Genomic DNA, 18,816 nt, shown 5'->3' with positions numbered 1-18,816 from the left:
ACTTAACTTAACCTAACCTAACCTAACCTAACCTAACCTAACCTAACCTAACCTAACCTAACCTAACCTAACCTAACCTAACCTAGCCTAGCCTAACCTAACCTAACCTAACCTAACCTAACCTAACCTAACCTAACCTAACCCAACCTAACCTAACCTAACCTAACCTACCCTATCCTAACCTAACCTAACCTAACCTAACCTAACCTAACCTAACCTAACCTAACCTAACCTAACCTAACCTAACCTAACCTAACCTAACCAACCAACCAACCAACCAACCAACCAACCAACCAACCAACCAACCAACCAACCTAACCTAACCTAACCTAGTCTAACCGAGAATAGACCAGAGCCTAAGCTAAGCTAAGCTAAGCTAAGCTAAGCTAACCTAACCTAACCCAACCTAACCTAACCTGACCTAACCTAACCTAGCCTAACCTAACCTAACCTAACCTAACCGAACCTAACGCAACCCACCGAACCGAACCGAACCGAACCTAACCTGACCTAAATGGTTCTTGGTGCTGCTTGATACGCAGTAATGTTGTGACCGCGCGCAGTAATGGCGCTGGTGTCGCGGTTGCTGTGTGTTTGCGGCGGTCGGATGTTCGGTATGGTAATTAGTTAAGTGCCAAGGGAAGAGCATGGATGACCTGTTTTACGATTAATTAGGTCAGGGTGTACTTTCCTACCTAACGTTAGAAAAATCATTGTGCACCATTCGTCGTGTTTAAGGCAGGACATATCGTAAATAATCACAAAACAGGTAGATTCGTGCTCTTACCTCCGAATTTTTTTTTATAATTACGATGGCGAGCTCCAGAGCGCCGCACACACACACATCATCCGCGACACCAGCGCCACTACTGCGCGCGCAGTTTGTTTTTCGGCATGCTGAAAGCACACTCAATTGTGACACATGTTTTTTTTGTATGGTCTGTTGAAGTGGCGCTGGGTGGGGCTAAGGTGATCGTTGTCTCGGGAATGAGTGATGATGTCCGGAGAAAGGGAAGGCTTCTGTCCTCGATGCGGTGTGTGTTAGATGGGAGAAGCTGCCGCCGATGCTCCCTGAGGTCCCCTGAGGTCGCAGCAGAGGGAGGCCTTCTCCGAAAAACACGAGAATCGTGGGCGGATCCCGGAACCGTTCAAGTACCCCAGTGAGTGCGCGGCGGTGATCACAAGCATCCAGTAGATGTACTGTTTGGCAATGCTCGCGGGTATTGTGAGCTCCATGTGCATTTCGTGCTATGACCAAAGCTGTGTCCCTGCTTGCAACCACACGCGCCAAATCTCTTCCATGCGTATCAAAACATATAGACGGCCTCAATATACATGCGCGGTCATCGTAGCTGACATAACACCTCTAAACAGCCTCATTCCCTCTGTTCAGCCCTGGTTTACCGGGCTGCCCTGTTTAGCATCTGTACGTGCTAAACTCCGCCACTTTTAGTATGAATTGGTACTAAACAGGGTTCCCCTCTTACCTTACCTTACCTTAACTTATGGTGATCCGGAATCGTGAAATGCCACTAGGCCAGTAGGTCCCAGTCTCATCAGGCTCCCGGTCCGGTAACCAAACAGTCAAATTATGGGAAGATTCAGTAAGGGACGTCGTACATTATTATCATCTTTGCCATGATAGATTATCTCTTAGTACTAATCTGTACTAAATACTCTCGATGATGTGTTGACGCGGCCTATGCTGAAAGAATTTGGGAGCTCTAAGTTTGAGGGGAAACTGGCGCAGGTGTTTCGATATTGATTTGTTTTGCTGTTCTTGAGAAACGTCATAGCAGTTTGATGTGGGCAGTGAGGAGGAGGGTCGCTGGATGGGCGTTCGCGGCTAGGTATGTCAATATGCAATTGGAAGCATGTGTTTCGTGCAAAATTATTATCCTTAAAGCATTTCAGACTGCGAATGCTTTTGCTGTTTGTGTTTACGGCACACAAGCAGCCCACTGGAGCTAGATGGTGAAATGTTTAAATGGAGGGAGGGAAAGGGGGAGGGGGATAAAATGGTCTCACCTCAGATTTTGTATGGATTTATAACAACTGTGATACAGACAACAACAAAAAACTGGCCATATTGTTCAAAGCATGCAACTTAAACATCCTGTGCCCAGCTTTGGTGTCACAGGAAAGTGATCAAAATGTTTGGCACAAATGCAACATGGTTTATTATTATGTTTGGTTAGTGTAGAGTTGGAACAAGGATGCAGGAATATGTGGTGCATCTGTAAGGATATTTGGTATGGCCAAATACATATCGGTGCCTCCATGTTTCTGACGTTGGTGGAGGGCAGCATGCTGGAGCCCGCTGTGGTTGTGCATTTTGGTTTTTGCTGTTATTCTTCAAAGTTTAAATGCACTTTGGTTATGAAATCCCTTGGAATATGTTGTGTCAAGGAAGTATGATGCTCAGGAATTGACTGGTTATGTTATATATATTAATTTTTCTGTGTGGACTACAGAGCTTGCTGCAATTTTTCTAACAAGAAAAACTCATTGATAAGCTGCAAGTTCTCATTATGATGCCATTAGGCAAGATTGTTCATATTGACAAAAGTCAAGATGTCAAGGTGTGCATTTTATCAGAAATTTAGGCTACAAGCACAGGTTGAAATGGTTGTTTTTTACATTGCCTGTACTTGCCTAACAACATCATTTAACTATTACTTCTTGACATACTGAATTGCAATGATGCTCAAAATGTGAACTTCTGACTCAGCATGCAAAAAAAAAATGATCTTAAGATATGTTTTGCATCATTCAAAGTGATTTTGGTGCTATATCCAGGCATTTTTAGTGTTTGTTGCATGGACACATATTACACACACCACAATACACATGTGATGCATGTGTCCACCTATAACACATGGAAGTTGAATGTGGCATGATTGGATGCTGTGTGTGTGAGAGGATTTCTCTATCTACCAATTTTCTAGTCTGAAGGTCATGACTTAAGTAACTTGAAGAACCCCAGGTCAATTTTGTTCAACTTGCACACAGGTCACATGTAGACTTTGATCACCTCAGTCTTGGTGTAGGCAGGCAGCCATTGTGTCTGAGAAGATATACATAAAGTTTGGATTAATTGAGAGCCCCTTCTCACGGCAGAGGGGTGCACCTTGATCTTGACAACCCCTTAGGCCGTAATTGAAAGCTATCTGGTCCCATAACGGTCAAGCATTGACTAATATGCATGCCACAGTTCTACCTGCCAAATTTCACCATTCTGGCAGTCGTGAGTTGGTGAAAATGACAAAGAGGTATCATGTTTTGGTCACCTCCCACATGTGCAGTGCAGCCTTTACTGGCTGGATTCTTTAGAAACTGATCACCAAGCCACCCATCCATCTGCAAGCTTGTTCCCACACCAGACTGTGCCCCCTGAGCATCTGTCATTGGGCTGCAAAGAAAAGGGGTGCAAAGGTTAAATCTGTGCACTATGCAAGCATCTCACATGAAACATCTTCACTTGAGTACTGTCAGATAGCTCCGGTAACTGTCTCTCCACTTACTGAACTTCAGTGGGCTAGCTCACTGTTTACGGCACTGAGAGGCCCCAATTCTTTGCACGTGGCTACACGTGGCTATGGACATTCTGTAATCTTGATCACGTGAACTCTGTGGAGGCCCGGCGAACGGTACGCAGTACGCGCCACGCGCCACCGATCAATTCGAGACCGGCACGGCAGTCCGTCCGCAGAGCTGGCGCACAACATCGTGTCATTCCTGGTGCGATCCGTCAGCGCGCGTTGGCATACCTCACTCGAAGGCTTCGTCATACATACATGCAGACAAACATTGGATTCTAGACTTTTACAATCGATCGCTAGGCACCGCCAGGTATGAAATCTCGTTTCGCTGAAAGCGTGCCAAGTCATGTTCTAGCTCTGTCGACGTTGATGTGCAAAAAGGCCGACTTTTTCAACTTGACTCAGGTGGAGGCGACGATAGCGCACGGCCTGATGTCGCAATAAGGCTCCGTTCCAGTTTTATGACCGCATGACATGGTGACTGACTGGTCTCAAGGCTGCACCGGCCCCAGCAGAGAGTGGAACTTAAGTCCGCCCCAGCGGTAGCCTCTATCACATCTTCAGCTTGATCCAAATGGTCGCTTTGCAATCCGTGGAGAAAACGCTAATTTTTTGTTCGTCTTCTCTCTGCTTTTGTTGGGAATTGTGAAAAGATCAAAGTAGGTTCGGCTGTACTTAACTCTTTAAAGTTTAATGGAAAACTTAATGTCAAACTTAAAGGACTATCTCCACAGGCACACAAAATCACACTGCCAATAGGTTTTACACCAACAATAGGCCCCAGGATGTCATGCTGCATGCTGTGGGTTGGCAGGGGGAGGGGGGGGGGGGGGGGGTGGCGGCGAGCCCCCAATGATTTTAGTTTTGTTGGGCCTATCATCTCAATGCATATAACTTGAAATCCACTGGTATTGTCCTTGGGTCATTTTCGTGAAGTCAGCTCCTGGCAGCTCACAATGGTTTTATCTGCAATCTTTGTCAGGCGAAAAAACTAAGTTCCACTTAGGCCGTCCGAAAAGACGCAAGGAGATGGGCCACTGTTTGGAGTCCTGTCTTGTTTAGGCATTTTGAGAATAATGTCTAGCTGGTATGCAGTGGAGTCACTTGAATGCATCGCATGTCTTTTTCTAACAATGCAATGATCTCATGATTGTAACAACCGATAGTCGCCATCATGGCCTGTAACATTGAAAAAACGCGGCCCTTACAGCGTCATACTATGTATGAACGGGGGGGGGGGGGGATTTGGTGAGTGCCATATCCCCCCCACACTGACCGAGAATGCTAAGCATTATCCCTATAACGTGTGAAAATGGCGACGCGAGGAAAATAATGTACTCCAAAGTCAGTTTGCTCCCTCCTCCACTTTCTGAGGCGCCCCTTGACCTTTACAGCGACCCAGCTGTTCCTCTTTTAAATGCCGACTCCGCTCCCACTGCGATGCCACCTGAAGTTGACGCTGCAACTGCGTGCTGTAGTCAATGGTTGGTAAACTGCGACAGTTCAGCTCTCGTGCGTCTCCATCGATGTTCAAGTTGGCAAACGAGGTCCGGATGGTCCTACGATAGTTAATGCCTGAAGGCTGTCGACCATAGCAATTGTCTTCCCCATACCCTAGATTGATATCGGTGCAAAGAATATGGTTTGTTTCCAGGAGCAGTAATCTGAAGTCATAACATAACTCATGTCCGATTCCGAGACCCGTGATGCTGTGGCATCATTGAGCCTCAAGTTTTTCAATCAAGAGCCTCAAGGCTGGCATTAGCAAGGCCCGATTCAGCGCTCTGGTTTAAGATCACAGCCTGTTGAAATGCCGAGCCCGAGTCTGAGCCAGTCTCCTCGGTGATGTGATGAATTTAGCCGAACCAGAGTGCCAGGAGCCGGCACCAAGCATGTGGCGGACGTCCCAGCCACGGTGTTCGGACTGACAGCTGGACACCTGTTAAAAGTGCCGTTATAAGCGAATGACATGAGAGGATAGGCTCACCCTTCTCCGTGTAGGCTAGTGATGGCCCTGTGTACACTCGATGCCCTAATGTATGCGCCCGGTACTAATGCTGGGCCAGCATGCAAACCATGCCAAGCCTACGGATGGACTGCGCCTGCCAGGCCACACTTGTGCATGCTCGTAGTCTCGTGCACCTGAGGTGCAGCTTTTATAAAGGGCGGAGTACATGTAGCGCCCTATCTCTCAGCGGGTGCAGGCTTCTTTTTCCACAAAATTGTAGCAAAACGGTTATTAATATTTGAGGCTGGTAGGGTTACGCAAGAGGTAACGGCGCCTGTACCGTCATGTATTGAAAAGTTCATTGCGAACGGTTTGCACTGATGGCCTGGATACAAACTGCCAATCAAAGGTTGTAGCATTCCTCCACCTCAGTTGTAACGCCCGGCGCAGCTGATAAGATAGTCCTCGCCGAATCGGTCCGTGCAAGAGTCAGCGCGTTACACAGTACGGCGGCGCGGCCACCCCGAGCCTGGGCCTACCCTCGCTGGCCAGCTGCTAGCCGACCTTTCCCGACCAGCCGTGCAATGCGTCTGCTCTCAGACTCGCGCCCAGTACCGCTGCTAATGGATCCGCAATCTTCTTCCAGACCACGGAGGCGAATTATACCTACAACAGTGGACTGTATTGGGTTCGCGGTACTAGTAGTGCGTGGCAGGGGGGAGGGGGGATCAACACCCGGTAGCGTTTCAGTGACGGTAGTGCCAGAGGGGTGCTTGCACTGGCAATGTCGGTTATTGTGCCGACGCCAGGTAGCGCTTTGAATATATTGGAGTTTGGCGTCGGTGCTGGTACCAGCCCTCTGTGCGGACCGCTGCAGCATTGACTTGTCATGGGTTCAGCGCAAGCACAGCACGAACCATCGCATTGACTCTTGCCTCTACCACCCGAACCGTATGCCGCTTATCTGTAACGTGCGTGTTTAACACTGTCCAATGGTTATCGGGCTCTGTGTGTGGAGCTTTCATCACCTGGTGCGTACGCTGCCAACAAGCCCCAAAAAATGTGCTCTGTGGCAGCCGATAATCGCACACAGCTGAACACAGCAGAGTCCAGTCAAATGCAGCATTTTGTGGTGCAACTGCTGTGGGTCGTTACGGAATCGGGTTAGGGTGGAGTGGGGAGCCAGGAACACATGCTCTACCATTGGACTGGTACAGATATCAGTGTGCTTGTAAAGAACTGTCGGCATGAAATAATCAAACTCTGCGTGCTAAAATAAGGATATTGAAAGTGTGCGATGTTGTCATACGCCATGCAAATAGTCTTGCGTGCCTGCGACGGCATTAAATGTGCTGAGCTCGATTTCATGCCGTGCCCGACCTTCCTGCCAGGGTGCGAAGGAGGCGACACCGTGTAACATGGCGACGGGAGGGGCTACCGTGATTTGCCGGAGTATTAACGGCCTTTGGCCCATTGTGACGCTACCTGACTTTTCGCTGGGTCTTTCACTGATGTCATGGAAGCTGCGTTTGACACGGGAAGAAAACCTGAGCCTTGCTGTCAACGAAAACGGTTCTGATGTGTTGATCCTACCCTTCTCACAATTTGTCGTGATTGATTTCAGATGGCAACGCAGGCTGTGAGAACGATAGGTGATGTCATGAGCTTTCGTTTACATTATAAGAAGCTTGCTGGCCTTGGACTGGTATTCGTTCTGTTGCTAGTTATCCGTCGCCTCCTTCTCAGTGATGGTAAGTGTTTACGCGTGCTTTGGATTGTTCAAATATTGAACTTGCACCGTACAGTGTGTCTTGTGCGGATAGGGATTTAATGTTTGCATGTCCTCGCACACGGATGAAGTGATTCCAAATCCGTGCCCAGTAAGTCTAACCGTACCGGATATCCTCTGGCGTCCTGTTCTGTGTTTTACCAAGCCGGGCCTCCATTCCTCATCACTGATGATGACTTTCGTCAAGAGCTATCGTAGTGAGCCTATCTACCGTCAAGACCCAAGATTTTTACACGCCAAACTTTGCAGGGTCGTAATCAATGAAATATCCGATCTTTTCGTGTTAAAAATGTCGTGTACCTTGTAAGGTCGCTGACCTATGGTAGGTCAAATTCAGGCCATGGCTGTCAGTGGAAGGAATTCCCAGGTGATTGTTCAGTCTGATGCGAGAACGTAGTGTTAGTCGGGGCTTAACATCTTTGAGACGGTTCCTAGACAACCAGCATTTGGATACCATATTTTCTTTTCAGTTGATCTTGTGTCAGGTATAAAGGTCGGACCGAGGTCAAAACCGAACTGCATTTTGCTAGAGATGTCGCTTTTTGATGTAGTCTTGACGCTCATTTTGAATTCTTGATCACAGGGAGGTCAAAATATGTTTTATTTGAACGTCATTGAAGTGCGTAGAGGTCAGTGACCTGGAATAACCTCGATCAACCTTTTGTTTTTAGGAGCATATCGTCTAGCGTGGTCCTTGACACTTGTTGGAATTCCAAAAATCGAAACTCACGATTTTTGGCCACTGTGACCTTCTGAAGTGCAAATAAGGTCACTAATCTGAAACGAACATCAGTGACATTTCTCTTAAAGATTATCTAGGTTAAAGAGGATTGCGTAACGAGGGCTGGGTAAGCTTTGCCATCAATTGGAGGTTGACTTTGCTTTATCCTATTTGGTCCGAAGGCATGACCTAGGTGCCTCAAAATTGGACGCGTGTGAGTTTACATACAGGTCTATATATCCTGTGAATTTGGTGGCTCAAACTTCCTCGATTTTTGATATATTGGGGCCAAGTTGCCCCCCCCCCCCCACACACGCACATACGAGCGTCGTGGTATTCAACTGACCACACAGACGTATGTAAATGTGTACTGCTTGGAATGGCTGTAGATGTTGTGTTCTTGCATGATAACCTGTACAATAACTGTCCATTAATCCGCAGGTTACCCGCAAATGACTTTCAATGGAGAGCCGGATGGAGCCAACGATTTCAATCGCGTCAAGTTTCAGGATATGTAAGTTAGAATCTGCCCTCTCGCCACCTTCGACAGCTGCTGCGGTCTTACCACCTGCCGTAGAGTGTGGGGGGTGAGGGTTGGGCGGTGGTTGAGAGGATGGCCCTGTTGATTTCACACCGCACGTGCCGATGCAAGTGTTGACAACTGGGTGGTGGCTTTGCATGCAATTTGCATATTAACGTTGTCGGGTTTTCGGGCGGTTTCAACACTTCAGTAGTTAGATCGGATCATAGCGGGTAAAACCACGTTTTGAACACATCTTCGTGCTTTTCATATGTCCACAGACCAAGGTTGGCTGAAGTTAAAGCATGCACCACTGGCATGTTGCTGGCGTGGTGTAGGGTCTGCTGTCGTAATGGGAGGCCCTAGGTCACGCTGGGTGTAGAGGCGTTCACTGGGGCGGATCCAGGGTCTCGTGAAGTGGAGGGGCACGAAACATGATGGGGCTCCTCTAGGGTTGAGACCCCATAAAAGATGCTCTTATTCCGACCGTTCGATTTTAAGATTCCTATATCTGCTATTTGGCATGCAAGAACCCATCTTATTGTACGCAGCCCTAGAAAACTACGCATACTACATATGAACATACAGTGAGCTTTTCCATTTCCTCCAGGTCATAGTGGATCCTGTCAATGCTTAACTTGGTTTTTCGGAAAATGGCAACATGAAGTAAAGTTAGATGCTAAATGCCGTTAAAATTAGGCATAAACTTGATTCCTAGCTTATTTACGAATAGTCAGCTAGTCGATGTGGTGAACTGATGGCCGATGACTAATGCACATTTTTTTTGCGCTGGCTTTTATGAACGGGTACAAAATATCTAGCATTCAGATTATCCTAACAATGTGATGCTCAATTTTAACTCGTGTCAACAATTCAATAGGCAACGGAAAAGACGTATGCTACGTCGACGATGGCTAAAAATGGGCTCGGAAATTGCGCGTACAAATTAATCGGCGTGTAGCCAACAGCTGCTCTCAGCTGTTGAGGCACTCAGAGAATTCGTTATCCTGTAGTCATGGATTAAAAGGGAGCTAGAATCGCTTTTGAACTAGGTTGGGAGTGAAAAATTCCATCGCAAGAAGACCGCGTGGGAGTGAAAAAATCAATTCACAAAGGACGGAACTTATGAGCTCGTGACGGATGCTTCAGCAAACAAAGACATCTATTTCAAGTTGGCACGGACGTAATATCAGAACCCTGACAAAACTATTTCGTGTTTTAACATTTTAGGCCATTAAAGTGAAACATTAACACGCACTCATTAAGTACATTAACACGCACTCGGGTGGGGGTGGGGGGGGGGGGAAAGTTGACGCCCCCCCCCCCCGAGGGCCTTTCCAGAATGGTTTTTGAACGGCGCGGCGTAGTCGTGCGACATTTTGCATAGCTGTAGAAAATTGCATAGCGGATCGTTTGACATACAAATTTTAGATGTACCTTGTAAGGTCGCTGACCTATGACAGGTCAAAGTCAGCCCATGGTTTCAGCGAAGGCAAGTTCTAGGGAATCGTTCAATCTGATACAACAACGGAGTGTTTGACGAAGACATACGTATCTGACATGCTTTCTTAGGCACCACAAATATTGAATGAGCAAATAACGAGCAAATAATGAGCAAATAAGGTCAGGTATGATGTCAGACCAATTTCAAAACCAACCTGACTTGTTACTCTAGGGCTTGCTGTATGGAATAGTGTCTGGTGCTCATTTCGAATTCATTGACAGCAGGAACTGCATTATACATTTTCAATTGACTTCTCAGAGGTCAGAACAGGCCATTGGCCTAAGACGTCCCGGGTCGAACGTTTGGTTGTAGGAACATACTGCCTAGCGTAATCTTTGTAGCTTATTCAAATGAAAACGCAGAGCTGTCTTGTATCACTTTGGTCACCGTGACCTTCAAAAGGTCAAACAAGGTCAATTACCTCAAGTGGGCTTGTGACCTTTTGCTTAGAGACAGTTGCCTAGGTTCTGGGGGTGCCTTGGAGACCAACCTGGAATTTGACCTTGTTTGACCTTATTCGACCTGAAGGTCATGACCTAGGAAGCTGAAACCGTAACCTAAGTGAGTTCGCGTGTGGGTCAAGACACCCTGTAAATTTGGTGTCGCTAGCTTTCTTAGTTCACGTGATCTCAGAGGGGGGGGGGGCGGGTCAAATTGACCCCCCACCCAAGCGAATGGTGTCTATCCGGCTAACCGGGCGAGTGTTAAAGCATAGTAATTTCATGGCAGTATTATGAGCATGACAAATTGTCAACACCAATAATTTGATGCCGCACTTTTCAATTCCCCTCCACAGCGCTTTTGAAACAAAACAAAGCAAAGGATTTCAATAACAATATAACAGCAAATTCAACAAGCATAAAATGCTCGAACAAAAAAAAAACATTGGACTCCTACACATCAGCCCATCACCAAGTACGGCCTGAGGCAAGTGACATAGAATTGGAAGGACCACAGATGAAGTTGGAAGGCCCATGAGCTTGTCGTGAGGGTGCCGACGCCGACCACGGCCCATGGGCAGCCGAGAATACCCGGCAGATTGTCATGTGGGGTGTTTAGAGCCTTTCTACACGCATGCGTTATAGCGTATAGAGCCTTTTGGGTGAATGGAAAGAATCCGTGGAAGGCCGCTGATCGATAAAGGTGCCCTGCATGCCAGCAGAAAGCGCTCCGACAACAGCGCAGTGCCCTAGGAGCAAATGCAAAGAAATCAAGGGCAATGTGGAACGATCCTTAGCGATTGGATTGACCCAGCAAGTGGACATGTAGGGCTCCCGGGAACAGCGTAGGGCGTCTGGACATCGTAATGAATCTTAAGATCTCCCAATCACCACCCTCTCAGTCACTGAAGAATTGTTTATGTCTGCTCGTAAACCCTTCACTTTCGCTTGCGACTGTTCTTGGTCGCCTGGAAGCCCAAAGACGTCCGGTCTTGTTGGGTTTTGCATGAAAAAACAACGTCTGTTCGGACGAGTTTGAGCCCCTTGAAGCCTATGAATCTGTTCTGAGCCCAAGGGGGGGGGGGGGCTTTGCCCCATACCCCCCTCTTTGGATTTGCCCTTGGGCGTCCACGGGTACTGCAATCTCATCTTGAGGCACGGCGTACCTACAATGACCTTGAAGTTGGATGACCTAGCACCTGCAATCTTCATTTATGACGACGGTACTGGTGTAATGCAAGTGTTCTACTGACCTCGTTGTTGAGGATTCTCAAGAGTTGACCTTGTGATTCTAATGACCACATTCATCGTAATAAACACAAGCCAATTATTTTGAGTTGCGAGATGATTTGATAAAATGATATGATAGACTGGTTGGAAGCCAGATTTCAGATTTCACCTTATTTGGCCATAACCCTGAATGACCTCCTTGCAAAAGTCACACGCTTTGATGATGGTATTGGACATTGGCGTCATACCTCCAGAAGTATTTGGAGAAAGATGTGCTGTGAGGAAGCGCCAGTCTTTATATTCTTACCCCGTTGACATTTAAAAGTCATATATGATAGATATCCAGCGGGTTGCATTCACGCGTGACTTTATAATTCTTTTCGACAGGCTTAGCGCAGGTTATATGGGCGGTGAGGTCGTCAAAGAAGTGCTGCAAAACGCCGTAGCCACAGAGTTTTTTTTTTGTTTCTTGGTGCTTCGCATACGCATTCACAAATGCATATGAATGGGTAAGTCATTGATCGCAAACAATGGGGCTCTCTGACCAAGGCTTTCTAAAACAATGAGCTAATTTCCCACTTGAGTAGCCCAATCTGGCCTCTACTTTGTCTAGATCTAAAATCTTGGTGATCTCTGGTAGTAGCTGCAAGCAGTATTCTGCATCAAGAGGCTGGTCAAGTCACGCCGCATAAATGATGAGACTTTGCAGGCAAGCCGTTTAGTCTGGCTCGGTTTTCCGATAGCGTTGTGATGTGGGCAGAACAGGACCTCCCAAGGGAATTAACGTTGGGAACGCAAAGCTAGTTGTCAAAAGCGTTCACAGCACACCACAGGGCCAAACGGGCGCAGGTCTCGCCATCCGGGCGTCGCAGCGACATGGAACCGAAGCTGCTTGGCGGAGGAAGTCACAGACAGTCGTGTTGGTAAGGCATGAGTCGACTTGTGCACTGTGTAATCCACGCACGTTGTAACGCAGGCCATGAATCAGCGTTTGTTTAGCCTTGTTAAGATTTGATGTCATATCTCGATCTTCAGAGCAAATGAAGGCGTGGAACGACCTGTACGGTCTAGGCGAACGTGCCGCATGCGAGGCAGTGCGATCGTAACAGCACCCAGCAGCTGCCCCAATATATGGCCGGGCCGAGGCTGCTGTCGCCTTTGTTCGGAGCCGTGTTAAATCCAGCATGAGGTGGCAAGAGCCAATACCGCGGTTATGCAGACCATACAGGCTGGTGTTCAGTTCAGTATGGTCAGTATGCGCCCAAAATGTTGGCGTTTTTCGAAAGGCGTGGTTACGGACATCTAACACGAAAATCGTTCCTTTCATTTCGTCTCATCGAAATTGTGGGGCTTGATCAACCTGGGTCAGACTGATAGCCGACTAATTTTCAAGCAATACAACTTCGGAATAAGCACGCGGGCCCCGCATCGGCGAGCCCAGCCTTGACATGAGCATGTGTGCCAGTCGTAACTGGTGTGGCTCATCACAGAACTCTGTAACGTTCGCGTCCACATCACCTCGCTCATTCCTCACCGCACAATCACGGATGGAGAACGCGTTATGACAGGTGGGGCAGCGATGGCACCAACTGCGTTTGTACGTAATATGGCCGTGATTTTATCCTATTCCCGCCGGAAGATGCCCATTCCGGCGACTTCCTCGCCGAGTGTTGTCAGCATTCTCCTCTTCAGCGCACAACACGACGCACTGGTAGATATATGTGGATGTTTCCGAGCTTAAAACATCTTTAATGGACGAGTGCATGAAAAGTAACTTACGTAACTGATCTTTGGTAACCATGTGTGGTTTGCTATACTATATAACGCCTTTCATATCCAGTTTACTTCGATCCGCTATTTTGTGTCCGTATGTCATACAATGTTGTTTTGTTTTGTGGGAATACACATTCATTACCTGGCGCTCCAAGCATGAAGGTGGCTGGGCGCGCCTCAAAAACGTTTGCGGCACTGTTGGCCCGCCCTGCACTTTTGCGGTTTCGCTGTGAGACACAGCTGACCAGGAATAGGAGCCCAAATGAGCAACAGATACACATGCATTCCGTCAAGAAATCCGCCGATACTTTTGCGAGCGTGGATGTGTGACTTATGCAGCATGCGAATTGTGGCAGCGGCTACATCAAGTCTTCAAAACAGTGTTCATGGCACACGCCGCTGGACGAGAACATGACCAGTTTAAACAGTCGCAACAGCGTTGAGGCGACATGGGTATAATTGTAGCCCTACGATTGTAACGACTGAACACGCGTTGGTGGTACCAGACACGATGCATTTCACGACGAGAGTTTTGTCGAGGGAGTTGTTGACATCGGCTGTTCCTGACATACAGCCTGCGAGTCCACCCATCACACGGTTCGGTCATTTGTCCACAGGAGCGCGCTGGTGCCGTTTGAGAGCTTCACGACCCATAAGCGCTACACCCTCGACGTGCGGCCGTCTTACGCTATCGCGCTGCCATTGATGGAGCTGGAGAAGGACAACGTCGCGGCTATCATTACCGAGGCGCTGGAGCAGAGTAAGGTACGTGCAGGGATACCTTGAGATTGTACGCAGAGAATAACATGGGGTAAGTTGCTGCTCCAGCAAACGTGGGAGTTTTATTTGACTACGCGGTCTGGCCGAATGCTCTTGGTTTTTCATATAATGGAGATTGCGACAGGTCCAGCACGCAGCTTGGTTCTCTCTGCGTCCCGACATGAATGCTGACCTTGCCGTTTTTTTCCAGCCCGTGACTGGTGGTGCCATCTCTGAGCGACACTTTCAATACGGCTTAAGCCGCCACCTGCCAGGTGTCGGCGAGGAGTACAATCTAGTTTTCCGCAATGGCATAGACGTCTTTTCAGCGCGCGTGTACAGGAAAGTCGGGGTGAGTTTTCGTTGTTAAACCAAACCGGAATGTTACGTTCGGCAATATGTATTCGTTGCATGTATTTGCTGTAGTTACGTTGTTATATGCTGTGCACATGCTATTAACAACTGACTTTCCAATCCAGACTCAGGAGTTTAGCAGGAATGTTTGATATGTTTTTTGAGGCTAATTTCTTTATTTTTGTTTCTGTTATGCACTGACACCACCATTTACCACAGCTCATGCTCGGTGTGCTAGATCCATGCCAACCCTAAGGGTTAACCGACATTTAGAGTGATTGAATCATGCCTTGACTGCAGATGAGCAATTGCGTCAGATGATGGCTTAAGTTTGGTGGGTGGCATAAGAGCAGGCCTTTCGTAGTGTAGCCAGGCTTTCTCCGCGCTATATTAGACGAGAACCTGGTAAGATAGCAGAATGTGAGTTGTGGTGGTATGGTTCCCCTACCGCGTAGTCGGCCATTTTCACTCGGTAAGGTGATCTGGGGACGGTGTTCCGTAGACTGCTGATGTGGGACGCTGTGCTTGTGGCCGTGTCACATGGTCTGTCGGCCTTTGTTTATCCGCGGCGTGGTCTGTGGAGCCGTGCCCATTCCTGACGGTGCGCCTCGTGGTTTGATGGTCCGTGCCTCGTGATCTGTCGGCTTATGCGGCGCATTGCTCTGTGTCGCGACGCCCAGTCAGCCGTGGTGGCTGGTCGCGCGGGCGCGTCCTCTGGCGCGCGCGGTCTCGTGGTCTGCAAGCGCGCGCCGCGTGCCTGTCGACCCGCCATGCCGGGCGCCGCGGCCGCCGGCCCGGCGGAGAGCCGCCCGCGGCTCGGTGATGCTCGTGCGTGTGTCCGCGGCTTGCGCGGCGGGCTCGCCGGCGCGGCCCGGCCGCTGTGGAGCCGTCCGGGTCAGCTGCCCCGCCCCGCCGCCAGGCGCCGCTGGTGTCGGTGACACGGCACGAGGCGTTGCGACAGCAGCCCCTCCACATCGTGATGCCGCTGTCTGGCCGCGTCCAACGGCTCCGGACTTTCCTGCATATGCTGGGCGCTCTCATCGATGATGGTAGGGGCCGCCGCACAATCTGGAGGGTAGGGGAGGGCAGTGCGTGACAGTCCGTCCTGGCGTTCTCGCACTCAGGGGAGCACGGCTGGGATGGTGGGGACGCCAGCAGTGTTTGGGCCGTTATAGCGTGTTGCCGAGTGCGTGGAAACCGTCCAGACAGTGTCACTTTGGTGAGTTATGTTCGTGGTTGCATCGCGGGCTTCTACGCCGGTCGCCGCCCCCCCCCCCCCCCCCCCCCCCCCCCAATAGTCAGGTATGTTTGAGAAGACCAGTGCCACTCCTCTCCGTCTTCCGGTTTGACCAGCATGTCGGACTCGAGACGGCAGTTTCAAAGGAGACTGATCGAGAATCATGCCGTCATGGTTATGAAATTTTTATCGTGAACACCGTTTGTTACCCTCGGGCCCCATCGACAGGAGTATTGCAGGCAAGCGGAATGACACTTGAGAAGATCACGGTACTAGTGTTTCCCTTGAAGTACGATGAGTACTATCTTAACATTAATGCGCCGTGGCCAAAGGGTGTCCAAACACGGGCCACACTCTTTCGTGGTTACAGATAAAGCTGATACGTAACTTCCACTGGTGGTATCAGCCGATCGGGCTGCTATTCCACAGTCCGCAGACACCGGCGGGTCAGAGGCCATGGCTCGTTCCGAACGCTCCGCGGAGGGCCGCCGTGCCGTTGGGCGGGATTCTGAACCTCCGAAGAAAGTAGAATGCAGTTGATGAATTGTTCTGCTGATATTTTAGCACTTACTAAACTGGCATTGGGCGTGATGGGCAGCACTTGTTATCTAGGTATCTGTATCATTTATTGGTTTCTTCCAATATAGCCGGTTGGAGCGGGCACGCACCACACATTGCTGTTGGGCATACATGCTCCTAACCGCACCGCCGCTCCTTCGCTGTCCGTCCTCATGCTCCAACGCTGTTGGCGAAAGCAGCGTGTTGAAGGCCGTAGAAGCAGAAGCGGCATGCTCCCACATGTTACGAACAATTGGTGTCCCCCCGTGTAATTGTTTTCCGAACCGTACAGCGTCATGGCTAGGTGGAGCGAGCGAAGCGAAGCGTGTGAAGCAGGTCATGTGGGTGAAGTGTCGGAGCGTTCAGTTTAGCAGGAGGACCGAACCTCTGTTTGAAGTTGATGCAGCCCATGCGTTTCCGTAGGCTGATATTTAAGGGTTCGACAAGTGTGAGGGTATTCTGCCCCTCCCCCGGTTCGCACGCCGGCACGCCGCTGGGTGTAGGCCAGTGCCAGTGTAGTCAGACTCATGGGATCAATTTAGATACTTTTATTGAATGTTTTCCCACATGTAGGTCGATTAAGGGTGTGCTGTACAGGTCCAGTGTATTGTTATATTTTTATACACTGACTTCACCTGTAAGAAGAGTGGTCTGTGCTGGCAGTGATCACAGTAAATTAAATTAATACGAAGTTATCGGGTTTGTTGGGGTATATTCCTGATGGTCAATCATGAACGCTACTCCCTGTATGAAGAGCTGGTGCAAAAGACAAAAGCGTGGATGCGACTGATAGCTAACTAAACTGACCCAGATCCAACAAAATCATGGTCGAGGGTTCGTCATCTTCGAAAATAAATTACCGATATGCCCTCCCTCCTCCTCCCCCCCCCCCCCCCGCAACGACCTCGTCGACTGAATCTGCCTGCGTTCAGGACCACGCTTTTTATGTTGAATGCATACATTCTTCGGTGCTCTAATAACCTGTGAATCAGCTGTTTTGCTTCTCGTTATGCTTGAATATTGATAACATGTAGGCAGCGAGCACTCCGACAGCCACTGACGCTTTACACTCAGTGGCGATGATTCGACGCGTGTTTCGGCGCCGTCCCGCCCACTGTGTCGCACAGCCTGACCATGCCTGCCGCCGGCTGGCGGGCTTCACAGGCGACAACGTGCGACTGACGGTTGTGGCGTTCGCCGACGGGCCGAACGGCACGCGTCCGGTGGAGGAGGAGCTGCGGCGGTGGCAGCATACGGCGCGCGCGCGCCTCGTCGTCGAGCCGGGCGCGTTCTCGCGCGGCCGGGCGCTGGTGCGCGGCGCCGCCGCCGCGGTGGCCGCCGCCGCCTCCGACCCGCTGCTCTTCTTCTGCGACGTGGACATCACGTTCACGGCTGTGGAGCTGGAGAAGTGTCGGCTGCACACCACGCGCGGCAGCAGCGTCTACTACCCGATCTTGTTCAGCCGCTTCAACCCGCAGCTGCAGGAGGCGCTGCAGCAGGGCCGGCAGTGGCCACCGGGGCCCGCCATCGGCCCCGAGACCGGCAACTGGCGCGACTATGGCTTTGGCATGGTGTGCCAGTACGGCTCCGACTTCGCGGCCGTCAGTGGAGCCTACATGGACACGGACGGCTGGGGCGGCGAAGACGTGGCCCTCTACACTCGGTACCTGAGCCGCTACCGTGTCGTGCGCGCGTTCGACCCCGACATGGAGCATACGTACCACGGCAAAGAGTGTAGCGATAGCCTGTCGGCCGGAACGTATCGCTCCTGTGTTTTGTCTAAGATCCAGAACGAGGGCAGCAAGAGGCAGCTCGGCTTGCTGGCCTTCACTCTCGGCGGCGAACTGGCACCGCGCGCGCGCACCATCTTCCACCTGCGTTGGCACCAGCGCGTCGAGGGCTGGGTGGCGCTGGTGCTAGCCGTGCTGCTAACGCTGTCCCTGGTGCTGAACGTGCGCTTGTACCGGCGGCGCGCGCCGTCCTGAGGACGGCCCGTCGGGCCGAGCCATGCCTTGGTGTGTCTAGTCGCGCGGTCTGGCCGCCAAAGACGGCCGGAATGCCGAGGGCTGCTTCCCCTTGTCGCACAACGGTGGAGGCGCACTCAAATTAGCCGTCTGTAGTGCAGGTTTGTTTGCAGGTATAGTGTGGAATATCTGAAAAGCCGGTTGTGAGTTATTATCCGTCATGTTTCCAGAGCGGCAGGAGCGCACTCTGATTAACTGTAACTCATCCCAGTTTGTTTGAATGTTCAGCTGTGGCGCCAAACTGTACCTCGTCTCAGTTTGTTTGAGTGTTCAGCTGTGGCACCAAACTGTATCTGGTCTCAGTTTGTTTGAATGCAGGGGCGGTGCCGTGTGTTTTCATTGTGTGTGTGGGGGGGGGGGGGGAATTTCCCAGGGGGCATCTTGGAGAAAAGGAAGCCTCCTTAACGGCATGGGGGG

At 50.1% G+C, this 18,816-nt stretch overlaps 1 protein-coding gene across 1 annotated transcript; it reads left to right on the top strand.

The window, feature by feature from the left end:
• The first annotated feature begins 1,805 nt into the window (after positions 1–1,805).
• LOC119092469 (chondroitin sulfate N-acetylgalactosaminyltransferase 2) lies at positions 1,806–18,360 on the top strand. Its single transcript, XM_037215431.1, has 8 exons — positions 1,806–1,850; positions 7,115–7,241; positions 8,442–8,514; positions 14,085–14,232; positions 14,438–14,578; positions 15,500–15,629; positions 17,540–17,654; positions 17,811–18,360. Exons 2-8 carry the CDS (start codon positions 7,115–7,117, stop codon positions 18,358–18,360), a joined length of 1,284 nt encoding a protein of 427 aa, XP_037071326.1. The 5' UTR covers positions 1,806–1,850.
• Positions 18,361–18,816: the final 456 nt, after the last annotated feature.

Source organism: Pollicipes pollicipes, unplaced genomic scaffold (assembly GCF_011947565.3).
Source record: "Pollicipes pollicipes isolate AB1234 unplaced genomic scaffold, Ppol_2.1 Scaffold_3447;HRSCAF=4054_pilon_pilon_pilon, whole genome shotgun sequence".
Classification (NCBI taxonomy): Eukaryota; Metazoa; Arthropoda; class Thecostraca; order Pollicipedomorpha; family Pollicipedidae; genus Pollicipes; species Pollicipes pollicipes.
This window is presented reverse-complemented; position numbering and strand designations above follow the sequence as displayed.

Bases quoted from the DNA above. Each gene is read 5' to 3' on its own strand.
- LOC119092469 (XM_037215431.1), top strand. From the start codon at position 7,115: ATGGCAACGCAGGCTGTGAGAACGATAGGTGATGTCATGAGCTTTCGT. The intron at 7,242-8,441 runs GTAAGTGTTTAC...ATTAATCCGCAG, and splicing joins TCGCCTCCTTCTCAGTGATG to GTTACCCGCAAATGACTTTC. The intron at 14,233-14,437 runs GTACGTGCAGGG...GTTTTTTTCCAG, and splicing joins AGGCGCTGGAGCAGAGTAAG to CCCGTGACTGGTGGTGCCAT.